Source organism: Syngnathoides biaculeatus, chromosome 4 (assembly GCF_019802595.1).
Source record: "Syngnathoides biaculeatus isolate LvHL_M chromosome 4, ASM1980259v1, whole genome shotgun sequence".
Taxonomy (NCBI): domain Eukaryota; kingdom Metazoa; phylum Chordata; class Actinopteri; order Syngnathiformes; family Syngnathidae; genus Syngnathoides; species Syngnathoides biaculeatus.
The window spans coordinates 4,218,639-4,234,070 of record NC_084643.1 but is presented as its reverse complement, the minus strand read 5'-3'; the positions used below and the strand labels follow the sequence as shown (position 1 = coordinate 4,234,070).

The 15,432-nt window shown below is 45.3% G+C and overlaps 2 protein-coding genes across 2 annotated transcripts; one reads left to right on the top strand and one right to left on the bottom strand.

Annotated features, from left to right (window-relative positions):
* Positions 1-1,794: 1,794 nt before the first annotated feature.
* On the top strand, positions 1,795-7,686 carry LOC133499615 (zinc finger protein OZF-like). Its single transcript, XM_061817825.1, has 3 exons — positions 1,795-1,969; positions 2,834-7,516; positions 7,586-7,686. Exons 1-2 carry the CDS (start codon positions 1,900-1,902, stop codon positions 4,075-4,077), a joined length of 1,314 nt encoding a protein of 437 aa, XP_061673809.1. The 5' UTR covers positions 1,795-1,899; the 3' UTR covers positions 4,078-7,516; positions 7,586-7,686.
* On the bottom strand, positions 7,561-15,328 carry chmp7 (charged multivesicular body protein 7). Its single transcript, XM_061817827.1, has 9 exons — positions 14,956-15,328; positions 13,320-13,491; positions 12,534-12,719; positions 12,291-12,424; positions 10,830-10,878; positions 10,643-10,762; positions 10,474-10,572; positions 10,320-10,377; positions 7,561-8,057 (listed from the first exon to the last, which is right to left on the bottom strand). The coding sequence occupies exons 1-9, from the start codon at positions 15,216-15,218 to the stop codon at positions 7,873-7,875; spliced, it is 1,266 nt and encodes a 421-aa protein (XP_061673811.1). The 5' UTR covers positions 15,219-15,328; the 3' UTR covers positions 7,561-7,872.
* Positions 15,329-15,432: the final 104 nt, after the last annotated feature.

Sequence of the window (15,432 nt, the reverse complement as noted above, 5' to 3'; positions counted from 1 at the left end):
CCCCCCTGGAGAATCTGACAGAATCCAACCCGATACCAGTTTGAGCGATTGAACAAAACATTGCGCGGTGAAATAATCCACAGCGTCAGGATGCTCCTCTTCAGTTTTAGCAGACACTTTATTTTTATTTGTTTGTTTTTCGCTTCCACTGCTCGTTGCATTTTAATGCATCTGAACGCGAAAGTAATTACGCACGCTGCACAAGACAAACAAGCCGGTGGTGTTTGAGGAAAGGTTACGTTTCCAAGATGGAGGCCCCTAATGAAGTCATTCATCACCTCTGTCACGTCGTCGTCCTGTTAGCTCTCAGCCACGGGTGCCCGTGCGCTACATTCATTTAGATCAGCGCTAGATTATGACATATAGAGCGATTATTCCTTAATTTCCCCTCGCAGGATGAATAAAGCGTGACTAGCCATCCATCTCAATTGTACACTTTCAGTCTCGCCGGCTGTAGGCTGAATTTAACGAAGTTTGCATGTGGACGGCGTTTGGAAATATGCAGGTGGAATGACGTCATTGTTCCGCTACAAACTAGATCATTCCCAGTTACATTGATTGATTGTATTTTATTTCAAATATGAAGCCCCCTCTAAAATGAAACAGCGGTGCCCGTAGGGAGGGGGCCGCTGGGGGCAGGACCAATATCCCACATCTCGGTCCAGAAGAGCGCAAAACTCCTGTCCCCTCCTCTCGATATAATAATAATAATAATAATAAAAACGTATGTGTGTGTAGTGTTGAAGACGAAAGGCAAAGACGCACGTCCCCGAGCCCCCGGGGCCCTCAAATCCAATTTGTCCAGCTTTTACGGTCCCAGCGATGCGGCGATGATGTTCCACGGTGAGGCGGGAGACAGTGAAATGAAACATGATACCAAGGTTAACGCACATGGAAGGAGCCTACTCCATCTTAGACGCATGCTGTCGGGGTTGTTTTTTTTTTTTTGGGGGGGGGGGGGGGATTGGATTACAGGGTGACATAAACCTCGCCGCGATAAAACGTGATAAGGTCAGTTGCATGATGTGTTTTGGGACTTTAGGAGGATTTAAAGGACACAATAACGTGTGTTTAGCACTTTATCCTGCACATTGTGTGTTTTTTCTATTGTCGTGATTCTTGAACTCAAGCATTTTATATATTTATTAATTATATATACGTATATACACACACAGTATACTTACTCATAATATTTTGACTTTTCTCAATGAATGTCACAATGATCTGAGAAGCGACTTTTTATTCTCAAATGTTGCCATTATCTTGATTGAAAGGTTTTTGCAATGCTTTTACTTTTTTTTTTCTTGAAAAAAAAATATGTTCTCTCATGATTTGACTTTTGTTGTGTAAATCTCACTTTATCCTTGGGGAAAAATTTATTTTATTTCCAAGGGAAAATGTTGATTGTAGGATATGTCACGCTTTCTAAAATACAGTATATTTTTAAAAATGTAGACTTTTCCACATATTGCGACTTCCTTCTTTTTTTAAGTAAAAACATTTCTTGAAATATTGCATTTTTAAAAAAAATTATATCAATGTAACTTTATTGACAAAATATTTTAAAATCGTTTTTAATGCCTGAGCATACAATGATTTATTGTCATCGTGTGACAACTGGATTGTTTGCATTCCATTTTCCAAGCCACTTATCCTCGCAAGGGTAGGGGGAGTCCTGTACCCTCTCCTATTTTTGGAAATGTTTTTTCTTCTGATTTGCACCTTTTTTCTTTTTTTTTTTTCCTTTTCTTGGTCGAATACGGCCACAGGAGGGCAGTAGTGCAGCATCTTGGCTGTTTCAGCTGCCGTAGAAGCACCACCGAAGAAGTAAAATCCGGAAATCGGAACAAAGCCAACTGAGCTCAAAGGGCTCAAATCACCGGCAAAGACGACACCAAAATGTCCCAAAATGAAATTTGCACAGCGCGGGAAGACAACGAAGGCTTTTCGTCCGCTGAAATTGTCGAAGGTTTGTTCACTAACATTCTGGAAATTGCTCGGTTAGCCAAACATAGAAAAAGCCTTCAGACGTGGCCTTGAAGTCTCGTTTTGTTAGGTTAGGTCATCTCGTGAACATGTCAGGATTGGGACTGTTTCACGTTTTGACGAGGAACTATTTGGACTGTCCCTGAAAGCTGATTTAAGATGAATGGCGAGAAGCGGGACACGCACTTCGGGACTGCGCTGTAGCTTCGGCATTTACGTTTGGCAACCTTCGGAAATTGTTCTTCTGACAAAAAAAAACGTTCATCTTCCGACGGGCATCCAGCAATTATGTCTTTTCCAAAATGCCCCCCACGAATCCAACGGGCTGAAACAATAGTTATTTTTTTTAATCAACCTTGTGAAACAGAAGATAAATGAATGACACATACTCCATACTGGCGGGACCGGGATTTGAACCCCGGTCCTCAGAACTGTGAGGCCAACGCTCTAACCAGTTGTTCTACCGGTGCCACCCCAAAGCTACATTTATTCTAGGATCTTTTTTCGCGTTTTCTAAACTCGACGATTGGGCCCAAAAAGCCGTGCTTTGTCTGGTCCTTCTCCTCGGACTCTGCCAGAGGTGTGAAGGTAATACCGAGGATCCAAAACAGTGTTTGGGTTTCAAATGAAAGGGTAAGAAACTGTTAGGGTATCAAACAGGTTTCAAAACTGGGTTTGGGTTTTGAGAATCACTGGGTGGGACACGCAAACCCCTCCAACACACTAAGGTGATGGCTCAACGCAGGATTCTCCTTTCGTCTCTTTTCACATTTGTATTGTATAATACAGTCCAATAAAAGTTTCTGAGGTTTTACACATTTGCCTTTGTGTCGCTTGTGCCCCGCAGATGTTCAGCAACTCATTGGTTACGGAGGACAAGTCCCGCACTCTCCCATGAAGCAGGAAAAGGAGGATGTGTGCATGAAGGATGAAGAGGAGGGGGCCGACGTCAGCGAGCTGCCACTGACGGTCGTCTCAGTCGTGAAGAGCGAAGACGACGTGCAGGAAGCGCCCGGCTCGTCGCGGTTCAGTGACATCACCACCCCCGCGCCAGATGGGTCGTCAACGCCGCCGAACAAGAGTGACGCCTCACGGGAAACTTGCGACAAAGCAAAGAAGTGCCGCAAAATGGGGCCGGACGACATGGGGGGTCGCCCTGCGGGCAAAGTGCGTTTCGCTTGCTCGCTTTGCGGTGAAAGCTACGCGTACAAGTGCAATTTGACGCTCCACATGAAAACGCACACTGGGGAAAAACCCTTTGTGTGCTCCATGTGCGGCCAAGGATTCATCCAGAAGGTGTCTTTGATAGCTCACACGGCCACCCACACGGGAGAAAAACCCTTCGCCTGCTCCGTCTGCGGCAAAAGCTACTCATATAAGAACAATTTGAACTCGCATGTGCGCACGCACACGGAAAAGCCTTTCGGCTGCTCCGTGTGCGGGAAGAGATTCACGCAAAAGGTCAACATGGAGTCCCACGTGCGAATCCACACGGGGGAAAAACCTTTCGGTTGCACATTTTGCGCTAAACGCTTCACTCACAAGCCCAACTTGGTGGCGCACGTGAGGATCCACACGGGGGAAAAACCTTTCACGTGCTCGATCTGCGGCGACGGCTTTGCCCAAAAGGTGGCTTTGATGGCGCACGTGCAAATTCACACGGGAGAAAAACCCTTCATCTGCGCCGACTGTGGGAAAACCTTTTACAAAAACGCCAATCTGGTGTCACACATGAAAACACACACGGGCGAAAAGCCTTTCACGTGCTCAGCGTGCGGCGAAAGTTTTGCCCAGAAAGTCACGCTGGTTGCGCACACCCGGACGCACACGGGAGAAAAACCCTTCGGTTGTTCCTACTGCGACAAAACCTTCTCTCAGAAGTCACATATGGTGGCCCACGTGAGAATCCACACTGGGGAAAAACCCTTCAGCTGCTCCATCTGCGGCGAAGGCTTTGCTCAAAAGGTCTCGTTGACCGGACACAAAAGAATCCATACAGGAGAGAAACCCTTTAATTGTTCTGTTTGTGCAAAACGCTTTTCTTACAAGTGCAATCTGACTGCGCACATGCAAACGCACCAGGGAGAGTAAACTCAGATCAAATCAAGTCTTGTCATTCTTTCGGGGTTTCTGGAATCATTTCTAAGAACAAGTTGCTGAATGAAAAAACCGTCACTTGTCCCAGTTTTTCCGTGCGTGCCTCCTGTAGTTGTGTTATACTGCCCCCTGTTGGCCAGGGTACGTACACCAGAAAGCGTACAATCATGACGTTCGCTTTCGTTCTTAACAACTGAAGTTCAGTTTTGAATCAAGCCAAAGCGGTGCCGGATCGTAATCCTGCGTTTAGCGCCGTTCCTCCGTCCTGCCGTATTTTTGGGAGCAGAGTCTTGATTTTTGACAGCAACTGCGTACGTTCTGTCAGTTCACGCAGCACAAACGAGAAACGGGTCTGAATTGGGACCTTCCACAAAGTTGTTGAATCGCCTTCATGCAGTCAAAATGATCTAAATGTAAAGGTATGAGCGATATTAAATACCATTTTTACTCACTAAATACAGAGTGCCAATACCATTAGTTGTACTTTTCGGCCCAAACTTTTCAATGAAGACAATGACTGATAATTGTGAACAAAGATGGTTGTTCCGTTCTTTGTAAGGCATGTGATGATTCGCCAATGTGTCCATTGTCCGCAGTGTGGTGCCATCTACTGGCGAGGAGGACTGGGGAGGTTGACAGACTTGGTGGCTTGACACGAGGTATCTGTGGTATCAAGGGTATTGGTGGTATCGGTGGTCTCCCATCCCTCTTCCAAATGATCGGAGAACCTTTTGGAGCCGGCGGGAGGTTTTTACGTTACAGCTATTGAAATACGGAGAACCTCCAAAGTGGAACAGGAGATGTTCCGTGATGCTGGAGAATGTCCAGTTACAAAATCAAAAATTGTTTTCATCTCGCACTTAAATTTTGGCTTCGAGTTAGGGATTCAGAACAGGGTTATGATTTCAAATTCGGCTTTCAAAATTGTTAGGTTGATCTAATTTGGGCTTCCAAATAGGGTTCGGCTATCAAATTAGGGTTTCAACACAGGATGAGGATTTCCCCCAAAACGTTATGCTTCCAAATTGTGATGAGTTATTTGTTGTTGTATTTTGCATTTTAGGGCCACTGAAACTATAATTGGTTGGCAAAAAAGATTCATTGTTAATTTTTAAATCCAATACAGTACATTCGTTCAGTACAGACGTTTTTTTTGGACTTTCAAGTACAAAACATTTTTCACGAGCTCTTGTGGTGGTGCAGCTGTAGAATGTTGGCCTCGCAGTTCTGAGGCTCGGGTTTCAAATCCCAGTCCCGCCTGTGTGGAGTTTGCATGTTCTCTCGGTGCCCGTGTGAGTTTTCTGCGGTCTCTCCGGTTTCCTCCCACATCCCCAAAACCTGCTCGGATTCTTCGGAGACTCTAAATTGCCCCTAAAAGTGTGATTGTGAGTACGACTGTTTTTTTTTTGTCTCTGTGTGCCCTGTGATTGGCTGGCGACCAGTTCAGGGTTTACCCTGCCCTCTACCTGGTGACAGCTGGGATGGGCTCCGGTACTCCCGTGACCCTCGTGAGGATACGGGGCTCAGAAAATAGGTGGATGTTTTTGAAGTCAGCACAGGGTGCAACGTGTCATGTATCCACTAGAGCGATGGGAGACTGAACACTAATTGAAGGGCACCAGTCGAGTGGCCTGAAGCATGTCGGGGGAATCAAACCTGATCCCTTGCAATCGCGGGCCGCATTTTATCACCGTATTCCAAAACTGACCAAGGAAGACTTGGTGATAGAGGAGAAATTCGTCCCCAAAAAATTGTCTTGACTTTTGGGATTTGAAGCATACGCATTGTGAAAGGTGGCCAGATGGATGTGCAATATGTTCACAAAACCACAAATATTTTTTCATTTTTTTTAAACAGTTAATTCTCTCAGGAGTTTGGCGTTGTGACGTCACACACACTTTTCCTAAATATACTTGTTGCTGGAAGGGGCCCATGCCCTTTAAACGAAATGACACGAAAATTCATTTCTACTTTATGTTGTTTTGCATTTCGCACTTCCCTTTTTTAAATTATATTTTTGATTACTTTTTTAATGACCAAAAGTAATCCCTGAAGATAAATTGACTTCAAAAATGCATTTTTTTTTTGTTTTTTTTTTTTAAACTGAACTTGTTTTAGGCAACGGCGTCACTGATGTTGGTGAAGGCTTCGTTTAGTGAAGCTTCATGTGCGCGTGACGCCGTCTGCTGGCCGTGTGTGAAATTACAGGCAGCTGGATCTACATGAGTGTGTAAAGAAAAAAAAAAATCCATCAAGAACGTGTATGATGAAATAGAAATAAAATATTGTGAAGGTTTTCTTGTCTGTAAATACTCTCAGTATGATGTGACACTACTAGTTTTTTCACCACGAAACATGATTTTGACGTATTTGGCTTTTTCTAACTCCCGCCATGAAATTCCTCCAGAGGGATTTTGTTTTTGAGAAGAAGCAGGAAGTGACGTACGGGGCAGGAACGCCCTCAAGCGGACTCGTTTTTTGTTTCTATTAGTTTTACCTGTGGGAAGGTAACTTTTTGTTACTTTGCGTTAGCAAAAATGCCGGCTTGTTGCATTGCTGGATATCGCTCGAACACTCGGGAGGATGGATCTACTCTTCATACTTTTACAAAAGACCCGGTTCTTCGTGAAAAATGGATTGCACGGGTGCAAAGGACGAGAGCTTGGTGGGTTCCAAATGAGAGGTAGGTGTGTGTATACAGCTACCAAAAAAAATTAATAGTGGGTTGGGGGGGGGGGCGTGATCCTCTCAGAATGCAACAAAAATTCCACATACGTTAGTCAGGGGTGCTAAATGTCGGCTTCGGTGCCGCGTCCGCCGATCGCGGCTTCGGCTGAGGTGGGTTATCGCGGGGCCGAGCCAGGTCAGGGTGGCTTGTTGCGGCGCAAGGCCGTAGTTGCTCGCTCGTGGCTGAGTACACTACATACTGTCGGGGAGTCTGTTGTTAGTTAGAAGTGATCCGCGTATCATCTAAATATGGCTCGAAACGATAGGGTGATATTGCCCCGGTCACTTCACTCCACTCTTGAGATGTTCTGTTCTCCGAAAAGAGCTTCCGTGTCAGAAGGGGCGTAGGAAAAATCCGAAAATCGCAGTTGTTCCTCTCCCATAACAGGTGCGAATACACAGGGCTGACTTTGGTGATTTTTATCTTCTCTAAACTCTCCAAACTTCTCTTCCCACTACCCAGACGGTCAAAAAATTTGAAGACTCCGTGAACCACAGATGACCACAGAAGGAGACACTTAACCAGGCGCGTGAATGCTATGTGCTAACTTCCGCGGTCTGGAGGTGGCGCAGAGGGTCTACTTAGCTGCACTTAGCGCCACCTGCTGCGCCGGAGTGTCGTCGGCGCGTTGGAATACGGCAGCAACAAAATCGACGTTTCTCCGTTTCACCATTTTGGAGCGCAAGGGACCCAAGCACGAGCGCAGTGAGTACATCCGCCGCCAACGCTCTCAGAAAACCCCACTAGGGTGATTAAAATACATTTTATTTGCAGAAAAAATGTTGACGATAAATTCACTTGTCAGACTTGAGTACACTCGAGAGATTTGTGTGCTTTGATGGGAATTATTTGGCAAACAAGAAACAAGATTACAGGTAGACAACAATCTTCACTCCAACTATGCATAAAAAAGAAAGTGCACTTCAGAGGCATTTATTATTATTTTTTCTTTCTGCATTCTAATCTGCATCATGCGCCGCAGCAACGCAAACAATCTTCGTCGACTTCGTGGTCACGATGACACGAAAAAAACAAAGAAAGGAGACAACCCAGTCGGCCGTTCAGAGCATCAGCTGCCGGAGTTCTTCCTCCAGCTGCCGGGTGTCCACATTCAGCTCCGTTTGAGGGACGGCGGGCAGCGAATCCAGGAAGTCGTCACCCGGGACGCTGGGCGGAACCTCGAGATCCGTTTTGGATTCGTCCAATAGCGAGTTCAGTTCTTCTTCCAGCTCATCATCCTCAGCAGCTACAAACAACAACAAAACACAAACTTTTAACTTCAAATAGTGGCCTCCGCTTGAACATACTTGGGAAAACGTTTAAAAATACCGAGTTGATTCCCAACCGGCAGCAAGCCGCCGAAGTGGCACGCTTTTCCTCAGCGCCCAACCTTTTTCGGGAAGCGGCAACAAATTGATGGACAACTGTTGATTTGTTTTGACACCTCAAACTAAAAATGTCACAATCCTGAACACTTCAGCCTCTCAAGAGTCCCGTAGTTTCCGGCCAGTAAGCCGCGACTTTTATCGCACGTTTTCAACCCTGCGGTTTCTGCGGTGATGCTGCTAATTTGTGCATTTTTTTCTAATGGCCGCAAGGGGGCACTCGACCGGAAAAGGTAAGAGTAAGACCGGTGGAATATATGTGCCAAGGAAGTGACTTTTACCGGTCCGGTCCTGTTAGCGCTGCGCTAGCGTGTTATGCCGTGTCTCAGTGTTTTTTTTTTTTTACCAGTATATGGTTTTTTTAACCGGCCCTGTTAGTGCGGCGCTAGCTTTAGCGTTAGTGCGGCGGCGTTAGCATTAGCGCGGCGGTGCTAGCGTTAAACTCTGTGTACTGTCTTCGTAAATATCTCGTGTTTCAATGTGGGGACTTGCAGCTTTATGTATGTACCAAATGGTATTTCCTTTACAAATGTACTGGGTGAAGCTTGTAACCAGGTGTGCTCTGTAGGCCGGGAATTATGGTAAATATTTTCCTATTTTTGTCATTCTACATAAAAGTGTTGGGGAACAAAAAGAAGACATTCGCAAACCTCAGCTTTCACTTTGGAAACCAGTGATTAACATTTCCATGCCGTAGTTTGCGGTGCGCCACCTACTGGGGCTTCGCGTGAAGTGACTTGGGCAGTCTTGAGAATAAAAAAAAATTATATACAATAAAGCCTCGGTTTTCGAATGTCGCCGTTTTTGAACAAATCTTTTTTTTTAACGAAAATTTAGATTTTTTTTTTTTGCTTCTATTTTCGAACGAAAATCGGTACTCGAATTCCCCCGACAAAACCCGTAAATAACATAACGCGCGACCAGCTGACCCACGATGCGCTTTGTTGTGAATTCCCACGCCACCGAAAAAAAAAAAAAAACGGGAAATAACTTCCTGCGCGCGGAGCAACCAGCTGACCCACCCACGACAGGCTTTGTTATCGTCTATTCGAACAGCCGCCGAAAAAAACCAAAAATGACATCGGCCGCGGCGCAAGCAGTTGACCCACTCACGACGCGTTTTGTTGTCTATTCGAACGCCCCCCCGAAAAAAAAAAAAAAAAAAAACGGAAACGACATGATGCGCGTGGTGCACTCAGCGCACTTTTGTTATTCTGTATAACGCAGCCTCTGTACACAGATGTGTCCCGGTAGTGACTGTTGTTTGTCCCGAGTGCTGACATCAAAGCCATCTGTGCCAAGTGGAACGAAATCCATAATTTCGTCAAACTTCATCACCCCAATAAAGCTGAATGTAACGGAGCACTCCAAATTGTTAATGTTGTGATGAGTCACTTCAGAAATGTTCTTAAGAGACGGCAGAAACAAATGACAGATTAGTTTTTTGTTAAAAGGGGGCGAAGACATTTGATACATCGGGTTGTTGAAGCATTCCTGCATTTTTGTTTTGTTAACTCGAGCTAAGAATGTTTTTGTTACTTTTTCTAAAAGTTTAAAAACAAGCATTTTTTTCCCCCTATTATTGTTTGTTTAAAGTTATTCTGCACTTTTGTTAATAAAAATAATTTTAAAAAAATGTACAAGGCTGGGGGCCGAGTCGCTACAGGTATGGCAATGCACTCCCAGCCTAGCGTACTCTACTCCTAAAGCATATATTTTAAGCAAAAAAAAAAAAAAAAAAAATACATATACATATATATATATATATATATATATATATATATTTCTTAAATTATTTTATTATATAAAGTATTTAAATTAAATTATACATGTATTTCAAGTATGCAGTTTATTATCAGGAAAAGCTAAAAAAATGCTTTAAAAAGCCAATTTTATTTTAGGCGAGGAACGCATTATTTCTTTTTCCCATTCATTCTAATGGGAAACGTCGATTCAATTTTCGAACAATTCACTCTTCGAACAGTTTTCTGGAACGGATTGTGGTCGAGAACCGAGGGCATCACTGTACTGCAAACTATGGCAAGATGTAGCTGTCAGACTTAAAAATGGAAAATATAACTGAAGCTTCTATTTGATCAGTTTCCAAAGCGAATTTGACGTACCTGAAGAGCTCAGTCCTCCGGACAAGCTTTGGCTCACGTCATCTTGTTTGTCACACAACTGCGAAAATGATGAGGAACATTTGTTTCAAAGTCAAACTGAATCCAAAGGAGTCCAAAAGTTTTTGCTCCCGCCGACCCCCAAAGAAACACTCACCTCCTGGATTTGATCAAGAAGGCTTTCGGCACCTTCCGGCGTCACGTCCTTGAGCGCGAGTTTGAGGCCGGCCATTCCCGCTTGGTACGCTTGCATCACCTGCACGAAGGCTCACTGGTCAGCGATGGTTAAATTCCTCTCCCACCGTCATCGTCGCGCTACTCGTTACCGTTTTATCGGTCTGCGACTGAGCTATGCGATCCAGGATGCTTCGGACCGACTCCAGCTGTCCCGACAAGCCGTCCGCTCTCTTTTCCAGCCTTTTTCGGCCTCTCAGACACCTCAGAGCCTGTCGGGCCGGACAAAAAACAAAGTGACGAATTCAATTATGTAATAACAGTAATGTAAGCGTTTACCTGAGTTTTTTTCCCATCCCGAAGTAGAACTCTTGCTTCCTCTCTGCACCTGAGCACAAGTAACAGACAACAGATCCAAATTATTAGGCAAATGATATTTTTCTCACTTGGCATCATTTTCAAGTCATCACCGGTCAGAAAATAATTTAAATGCTTGGAACAAAACCTGGCAATAAAAATAACATCAAATTGGTTGTTCCCAATAATAGCGGACAAGACATTTGACAGCTTTTGATTTGATTTTGACAGATTGCATTCATGGTTTCAATCCAAAACATCTTTGCATTCATCTTGTGACTTTTTGGAGAGCTCCCAGATTATTATTATTATTTTTTTTTTTTTTTTGTCAGAAAGTCCACGTACCTGTCAGAGCCCGTTCACACACCTTTCCTTCAGCTTTGATCACGGTTAAAAATTATTTTTAAAATTCATGAAATTTTAAATTTTTCATTATTATTTATTATTTTTTTTCAATGTTTTAATTTCCTTGTTAAAAGTGTCATTTTTACTTTCAAATGGTTCATTTAACATACCGTAACTTCCGGCCTACAAGCCGAGACTTTTTCCCCATGCTTTCAACCCTGCAGTTTATGCGGTGATGCGGCTAATTTATGCATTTTTTTTAACGGCCGCCAGGGAAACTTGAGCAAAAAGGTAAGAGTGAGACTAGTGGACTATATGTGCCAAGGAAGTGACTTTTACCGGCCCTGTTAGCACTGCTCTTGCGTTAGCACTGTGCTAGCATGTTGTTGCTATGTTATTGGCGTGTCTGAGTGATATTTACCGGTAAGTTTTATTTTAACCGGCCCTGTTAGCATTAGCGCGGTGTTAGCACTAACACCAGCTTTAGCTCAGGGCTGGCGTTAGGACTTGCGTTAGCGCGGTGCGAGCGCTAACGTTAAACTCTTTCTGTGTACAGTCTCTTTGTAAACATCTCGTGTTTCAATGTGGGCACATGCGGCTTTTACACAGCTGCGGTGGCACTCGAGCGGACAAGGTAAGAAAGAGGCCGGTGGAATATATGTGCCGAGGAAGTGACTTTTACCGGCCCTGTTAGTGCTGCACTAGCGTTCGTGCTGTGCTAGTGTGTTGCTGCTGTGTTACTGGCGTGTTTTATTTTAACCGGCCCTGTTAGCGCTAATGCTAGCTTTAGCTAGGGGTTAGCGTTAGCAAAAGCATTAGCAAACTCTTTCCACCTTTTTTTTTTGTAAATATCTTGCGTTTCAATGTGGGCACTTGCGGCTTTTACACAGCTGCGGCGTATGTATGTACTAAATGGTATTTCCTTGACAAATGTACTCAGTGAGGCATGTAACCAGGTGTACTCTGTAGGTTGGGAATTACGGTATATTATTTTTCACTATATTTTTTCCTCACTGCTTGCGTGCGGCACTTTGCTCAACTGATTTGAATGTGTGTGAACGTTCAGGCCTCGCTAGCTATTCTCTTCGGTGGATGTACTTATCGGCCTCCTGGCCCAGTTCCTCCAGACGCTCCTCCAGCAGTTTCTCGCTGCGTCGTAACTGGAAGATGCCGACATCGACGTCACTGACGGCGGAGACACGAGCCTGCCTGGGTTGGCAAAATTTAATAACCTGCAAGAAAGGAATACCGTGGAAAGATAACTTTGGTGCAAAGATGAAAAAAAAAAGAGCTAGGAATGCATGGATGGTGGTTTGTGGAGCGCCGCCCAACGTCGTCTACCTTCTCGCCCCGGTGCAAGGAGACGGCCACTCGTTTGTCCCTCCGCAGCTGCAGAAGCGCCACCCGCAGGACGTTCTCGTCGGCACACGCGGCCGACGAGAGCGCACGCAGCTCTTCGAAAGATATGACGGGGCGACTCGCATATTCGCTGCTTTGGTAAATCCTCAGCACTTCAGCTGCTTTCTCCTGCAGAGAACAATTCAATTTGGGTTAGCATAAAATAGCATACATGTGCTCCATCCGGCGGCAGACACATTTGCGATGTTTTGAAGGGCGGACTGCTGCTCGGGTGGGACAAACGCAGCGGGGCGCAACCTCACAAGTTGAACGCAAGCCTTTCAGCGACACCATAGGACTGACTCCAAAGTTGCTTGAATGACTCAGAAAATGTTCCCAATTTCGAGCACTTCCCATCATAAAAATTATTATTTCCTGAACAGAGGGGCTGTTTTAGCCAACATTTTCACATGCTTTAAAACTACTATAAATGGTTTTCCCATTTCTTTTTCAAGCTTATGCAAGATATAAATCTTATTTTGCCTTGCCGAAAGGGAAAAACAAAACAACCCGCTTGTGGAGTTCATTTCCACGCTCACAGACGGACATCTTACAAGATTTATTAACATTTTGTGTCACATGAGGATGGTTTGAATGAGCAAGTTGCACTCTGAAAACGGCAGCTGCACTCTCAAGGCAGACAACGTGTCCGACGTTCGACTTTGGAGGTTCCTCCGGCCGTCAGGGTCTCCTCCTCCTGTTGTGCAGAACGGCAGCCGAGCAACGCACCTTCACCAGCTGGACGACGACAAACGACTCCTCGGGAGCCGGGCGGCTCGCCCCCACCAGGTAGGAGAAGGTCCATTTGAGAGGCTGGAGCAGCAGGAGGCCCACGCCCCACCTGAGCCAGCCGCAGTCCACCCCGGCGGCAAACTCGGACTCCCGCTGAAGCTGGCCGCATCTGCACCGGGCCAAAGGGCGACAAACAACGCCAGTGACGTCAACTGACATTGACAGTGCTGGGCTGCGTGCACGAACTGACAAAACGTCACTTTCGCCATAATTTGCCCCCCCAAACGTTTATTCCAACATGACTTTTTGGGGGTGTTAACATAACTAAATAGCTAGAATACGGGAAAAGATCAACTTTGCAGATATACTTGCGGCACCGCGGTGACCCAGCCAGGAATTTTTCATCCACTGGCCCAACTTTTAGTCCCTAATGGACCCTCCCGGCTGAGATCTTAAGCTCCGCCCCCTTTGCTCCAGTTACCATGTCCCACAACATTCCAAAATGGCGACTGAACAGAACATGTTTGAAGTCGATTCTCTACCGCGTATTCCTGATAATATCGGGGTATGTTTTTTGCCAAACGCGTCAGACTTGTCCAAGAGAGTTCTCAACTATTTCACGCAAGGATATGAACACGGAATTAAGATTTTGGACGGAGCGGGACACAATGTCAGAGTTACAGCGAAACGTTGGCGATCGATGCAAAAAAAGCTTGACGCCTCATAAACTTCATATTGAAATCCAACAGGATAAAATAGTGGCATCGTACTGCGCATGTAAAGCAGGGTGAGTATTTTTTTACTTGGAAAGATCATTGGAGTCTTTATAAGTGAGTTAGGTTCGATTTTCTACATTTAAACAATGGTGATTAAGTCAGTCAATACCGTAGTCACCAGTTGAAAAAGTTTGACTTGGCTCATAATCGAACCCAGTGCTCTGTCTTAAAAGTCTGAAATAAGCAAATAGACATTTCTCTTGCATGACATGGCGCATTTACGTATCCCGAACCCGACTCTTCCCCATAAAACTTTACACACGTCATTCAGCAGGTCAGTGATAAACTAATGTATAAAGCACTGATCATAATTCAGTCAAACTCCGAGAAGATACTTCTCCCTCACTTACCTTCGAACATACAGCCTTGTGTTTATTGACATTGTCCACATTTAATTGTACGAGCGCTCTTCCCCATTGTACACGTTGTCAACTCTGTTTTAGACATTGGAAAATGAATCAACCGGGCGCCTTGTATCCTAGCAGGATGTCTTTCATTAGAATTGCACGTTCCCCAAGCGCATCTGAGGACCATTTTCTTCGTAAGATTAACTTTCCCATGCGCACGCTACTGACAACCAACATTGCTTGTGGGACAATGTGGGAAAAGGGGCGTGTCAAGCCAGGGGTTAAGACAATGCAGCTATCTGATTGGCTATTATTGTACGAGTGATTGACAGGTCGGAAAGGTCCATTGAGGAAACGCTTATTTGGGATTGGTGCTTCCACCCAGACTCGTATTCACAAGTGTAAACGTGTGCATTTTTAAAATCACACGTCAAGTTGCATTTGACCTCACCTCACTCGCATTCCCACTCGTTTCGTATTCGTGCAATCGTGGAGTTTGGGGCGCTTTACCTCGCCATGGCGTCCAAGACGGTGGGCAAGCCCAGAGGAGATTTTCCTTTCCTCGTGAAGGTCTTGTTGAGCTCTTGCAAGTTGACGCACACTGTGCGACGCTCCTTGCAGCTGTGTAGCACCCGCGCCGTCCAGAAGTCCATTTTGCTGTCCCAGTCCATCGTGTTCACATCGCGGCTCCCTTTGAAGGCGGAGAAGAGGAAATTCATTCGCTCATCGTCGTCCCACTCGGACGCCAAAGCGGTTCGCTCGGCGCTCGACATGTTCGGTGCACCGCGAGCCTCGGCGTCAAAACAATGACGTAGGCGTCAAAACATCGGCGGCGTCTGGTTCGCAAGACTTCCGGCGGAGAGCGGATGTCGACACACCGACCCTCCTTCTTCTTCTTCTTGGCGGGTACCAGCTCTTTGGGATATACCGCCGCTTAGTGGCTGTGACCAGAACTGCCTTATCCATTGAAAACACATTTCACGATAA